This window comes from Chroicocephalus ridibundus, chromosome 7 (genome assembly GCF_963924245.1).
Source record: "Chroicocephalus ridibundus chromosome 7, bChrRid1.1, whole genome shotgun sequence".
NCBI lineage: Eukaryota > Metazoa > Chordata > Aves > Charadriiformes > Laridae > Chroicocephalus > Chroicocephalus ridibundus.
The window spans coordinates 12,591,497-12,596,358 of record NC_086290.1 but is presented as its reverse complement, the minus strand read 5'-3'; the positions used below and the strand labels follow the sequence as shown (position 1 = coordinate 12,596,358).

The window sequence follows — 4,862 nt, the reverse complement described above, 5'->3', positions numbered from 1 at the left end:
ACCTTTGACTGCTGTGCTGCCGGGGGGGGCAGTGGTGGGGTGGGGTCTGTAAGTTGCATTTGATTGATTGTGTATAATCAGTTGCTTTGGAAGGAGCCTTTAGGTTGTGAAGTGCTCCCCTCCCGGCGATGGAGGGGGGTTTGTGCAGGTGCTGGTGTCTCATTCAGCCTGATCCTGGGGGGTTACTCGGCAGCAGTGGTAACATCGCCTGGCTGAGGCTATGCGAGTCTGTTTCCAGTAGATGGCAATAGTTATTTGCATCTGAAATTCTGTGCTTAAAGAAAAGATCTTCGGGGCCAGCTGCTTACAGGGGGCGCGCACTCTCTCTCTCTCGCTCTTCTCCTGTGGGGCTTTTAATTCAAATGGCGCCTGTGCTGTGCTGCACCAGCATTGCCTCTGAGCTTGTCAATGCTGGGCTCTCACCCGGCCACTCTAATTCCCACGTAGCGCCTGTTGCCTGCTTACCCCATCTTCTCCGCACCGGCTTTCAGCAGGAGCCACGGTGATGGGGCTGGCACCAACAGCCGCCACCACCACTGCGACCAAAGGGCCGAGCAGGACAGGCGCGGGCAGCGAGGTGCTGAGGGACAGAAATTAAAAATATAACCCTGCTTTTTACAGTAAGGTACCTGGCTGCCAGATGGCAGAAGAACATTGCTGCTGCTGTCCCCCATCCCACCTGAAATTCAGTGTTCTCAGGCCCGGCCCTGGCCCTGCTCAGGCTCTTCTGGCTCCTTCAATTGACAGAGAGGGTCAAGAGAATGGAAATGGAGGTTTTGAGCTTAAAACAGCTGAACTGCCCCTTTTTCAGGCTGCATCCCAAGTTCTCTCTCCCTGCCAGTCCCCATACTTCAAACTAGAAGAGATGGTGCCCTGAGGAGCAGCCGGGAAGGTTAACAGAATGAAAATATTTGCCTCTGGGCATAGTTTTTGGCCAAATGTTGATGTCCATGCATGCTGTGTAATGCACAGACAGCAAGGCCAGGGATAGTGGCAGCGCAGGACACGCATGCAAGACACGCATGCAAGAGGTTTGATGCATCCCAAATGTATCGTTTTATTAAGTGGAGGCAGATACTTGCTGCGGCCGGCTTTGTGTTGGGGAAAAGTGGCTAAACACCTAAAAATTCATCAAAATGCTTTCTGTGTGGGAGGAAAATAGTTCAGTCGGGCAGCGGGTAGAGGAATTTAACCAAGAGGGCACAGCACTGGAGGCTGTTGGCTTCCCTCCCCTGGGAAATATCCTTCTCCAGGTAAGTTTCAAAACCCACCTATATCAGAAAAATGTCCTGAATTGCTGTTTGAGCGTGTAGAACATATAAAGTATTAAATAGTCCTTCGGCATCCCCCTTAAAGGCTGATACTTAAGTACTTCACGGCTTTTTCTTAACCAGCTATGTTATCAGTACACTTAATGAAAGCCCTCCTGACAAAGAACAGATTTGTAATTGTAAATAAGTCTTTCGGTCTTTAGTTGCCTGTGTAACGTCTCCTCAACTAAAAAAGTCAGTTGAAAGAGGGAGCTGTTTCTCAGTTGTACTTCAGGCTTCTGTTAATTGGTGTAGTTGTGTAGCATTTACTGTCACCTGGACAGACTGAAAATGTTGCATTGGCAAGCGCTGCTGCCTCCTTCCAGGTGTCCTTGAGAGGACAAATACCAAGATACCTGGAGAATTCTTTGGCAAAGGTGCTGTACTCTTTAAAATACACACTATTTTTTTTCAAATAAGCCAGAAAAAAAATTTAATCATTTTTAAGCTACTCGGTTATACCAATATATTTAACCACCGTGCCACAACGCGGCTCTGTCAGCTATCCCCAGACTAAGGTTTCAAGGCAAGTGGGTGCACAAGAGGGATGCGGGGGATGTTTACTGTGCAAAGAAGCCCCCGAGGCTCGGTGACTGGGCAGTGCTAGCCCCGGTGTGCTCCCAGCCGCCAGGCAGCTAGCCCTAGGCAAAAACCGGACGTTCCTGGGTGCAAAATCAGTATCTCCTACACAACTTCTGGCCTGATCACTACCCAGATGCAGCTAAAATAAAACAGAGACACTTTACCAGTGAAACAGTGTTTAATATAGTTAAATTACTTAAATAGATTTCAATTTCCATGGGAAATCATAACTGTATCCATTTTTGCAAGATCCAGAGTAAAGAGTGTGTGAATACCCCTTGAAATGATCATGACACACTGTCAACAATCACAGCTAGAGATACCGGGGACTTGAAATTTCATTGACAACACAACTTCATAAGATGAATCGAAAGTTAAGAAGACCGCAGACTTTCGTAAAGCAGAAAGCAAACCTAAAACAAATGGAGTGTATGGCATGAAGGTAATGAAACTCAGTGAGGGGTAAAAGGGATGGAAGGTGGAGGTGGGGGGAGAAAGGCATAATGGCGTGATGCAACTGAAGTATTTTGCAAACCAGGAAAGATGTAAAGGAGCAAAAGTATAGTACAAGGGCAGACTTGGCAGTTTTACAGAAGTCAATATACTATACTTTTCAGAGATGTTTCCTAGTGGAGGAGGGAAGGAAAGGGGCGATGCCATTTAAACTTGGGTTTAAATGGCTTAATGCTCGGGTTATGCTTAGCAATATGGCAAATTAATTAAGACAGGCCCATGGATTATTCTCCTTGTCAAGTAGGAAAAAATAAATCACCACCACCATAGTGCAATCATTAAGCTGTTAGTACTACAATAATTCTGCCCTGAGAAGAGTGGAAAAGAACTTTATTAAATGTCAAAAGATTGGAGTCATTTTTAGTGCTAGCCAAATTCAATATCAAAACTCTCACCTCATAGAATATAAAAAATATAGCTTTTTTTTAAAATTCTTTTCTTTTTTTTTAATAAAATATCAAGGGATTTTTCTTTAGTAGTTAAAAAAGGTACATAAATGATAACAGTGAACTATTCATAAGCCCCCACTAGTCAGAAAGATGTCCAACACAATATTAATGGCACTGTATTTTAAGGTCAACCACCTAATGTACACATTTGCCATCATAGCCTTTCTTGAAGATCACCCAATTCCTGAAAACTGAAAATCTGTGACTCAGTTTAAATAAGTGCTTACTACAGGAAAGTCAACTCGATGCTGCAGTACGTAGTTCCTTGTAATGTCAAATGGCAGTTACAATATCAGACAGCTCTCATATCAGCAGGATCCTAGTAAGACCATTTATGAAAAATGATTTTTTTTAAAGGAAAAGTTTTGTGGTTTGAGCTCCTATTAGAGTTAGCTACAAGATTTGCTTAGAGCTCTTTTTGACGTTTGACTGATACCGTCTTAGTAGCTAAAACTGAAAGGTCCTGTTTCCATTTGTTAAGATGCCACCCTTCGCTTGAATGCTGCATGGAACAACTCTGTGACTACCGCCTTTTGGTTTTTTTCCTCTTCTTTGGGGTTGTAGGTTTTTCTGGATTTTTCCAGTTTAAAATGCATCTGATTCAGCCTGGAAACTCACCTGTTTGCTGTTGGTTGATTGTATAGTGATAATCTGAAAACTGCCAAGTCTGTGTTCGGAGTATTATGCACAAAAAAAAATTACACAAAAGTCTACAGGTTATATACACCTCCCACCACACCTCGGTGTGGACAGCCTGCCTTCTAATTTATATATAATTTACAAAATATAGAATTTGGTATATCTGTTAGATCTCCATGTTTTCAATATTACAAAATAAAAAATACAAAAAAAACCACAACAACTTTCAGGGGCGTTCCCCCCACGAAGTGTCTCTTGTTTACATCTAGTCTTTCCCATGTAAACTGATATATACCAAAGAAGAGCACAGAAGACTTTTTAATAAATATGGTTGTAGAGCCATCTTGCGTTGTCGTGCTCTTCCCCTTCATCAGACGTGCCAGCCCCGCTCCGAGGAGCAGTCATTTAGCCATGTAGAAGAAGGGAAAAGAGGGGGCCAGGGCTATAATGTCTTTTCACACTAAAACACTACCCATGCCCTTCTAAAAGGCCTTTTTGTGTGCTGCAACAGTGGGTGTCAATTTTGAAAGCCCATTCAAAACAGCTAATAAAAGCACAGTGGTACACTTCAAATAGCTGGCGGTATGGGATGGAAACGTTACGGGAGTGCAAATCCATTCCAAAATAATGCTTTGTAGTGAATCATACATTCCTTCAACCAAGTAAATGTTGTGTTGCGTCAATAAATACTTAAATAGCTTCTTATATCATCCTGTGGTAGCAGCCTTTTTTAAAATTTCCAAATTCACGTCTTATCTGTGAACTGCGTAGTACACATCTTTGGTCGATTTAGCGCTCAGCCAGGAACAACTCCAAGGTGGTTTCTTTCGAGTGCCTTTCATGGTGGGTGGCCAAAGAGTTTGCTGATACCAGCTCTAGAGTCACGGTGTGAAATTTCGGCTGCGCTGCGTTGTCGGCTTCACTGCCAAAAAAGCGATTCTTCTCTGATTCACAATCTTGTGTAATGCAAATGCCATCTCCGAGCGATGCTGCAATCAGTGCTAACTAATCGGCGGCCCTTCATTTAGAAAGTAGGTGGTCATTTCTCCTTTGCCTTTGACCTTAATGACCCCTCGATATTCCAGCTGATAGCTGTTGGCTGCTAAAACCTGGTACATGTCTGTGGTTACCTGCAGAATAAACAAGAGAAGGCAGATGCTTGTCATAACCCTCACACAGTCTTTTCATTTGCTTTTGGAGTAATCCACAGACAAAATTAAAGTAGGATCAACTATTTTGTTTCTAAAAGTCGGTCGACTTCTGCATATCGATCACTAATGAAAAGGCTGGCACAAGTTGCAGCACAAACACAACCTTTAGAAACTGAGAAACTACAGAAGTCACAGACAGTACACGACGGGGGGAACAC

The 4,862-nt window shown here is 43.4% G+C and overlaps 1 protein-coding gene across 1 annotated transcript in view; it reads right to left on the bottom strand.

Moving 5' to 3' along the window:
- Positions 1–95: 95 nt before the first annotated feature.
- ADCY5 (adenylate cyclase 5) overlaps positions 96–4,862 on the bottom strand; it is a 230,371-nt gene continuing 225,604 nt past the window's right edge. Inside the window, exon 21 of the mRNA XM_063340647.1 lies at positions 96–4,623. Coding sequence (XP_063196717.1) covers positions 4,495–4,623 — 129 coding nt within the window. The 3' untranslated portion in view covers positions 96–4,494. The remainder of the gene's footprint in view (positions 4,624–4,862) is intronic.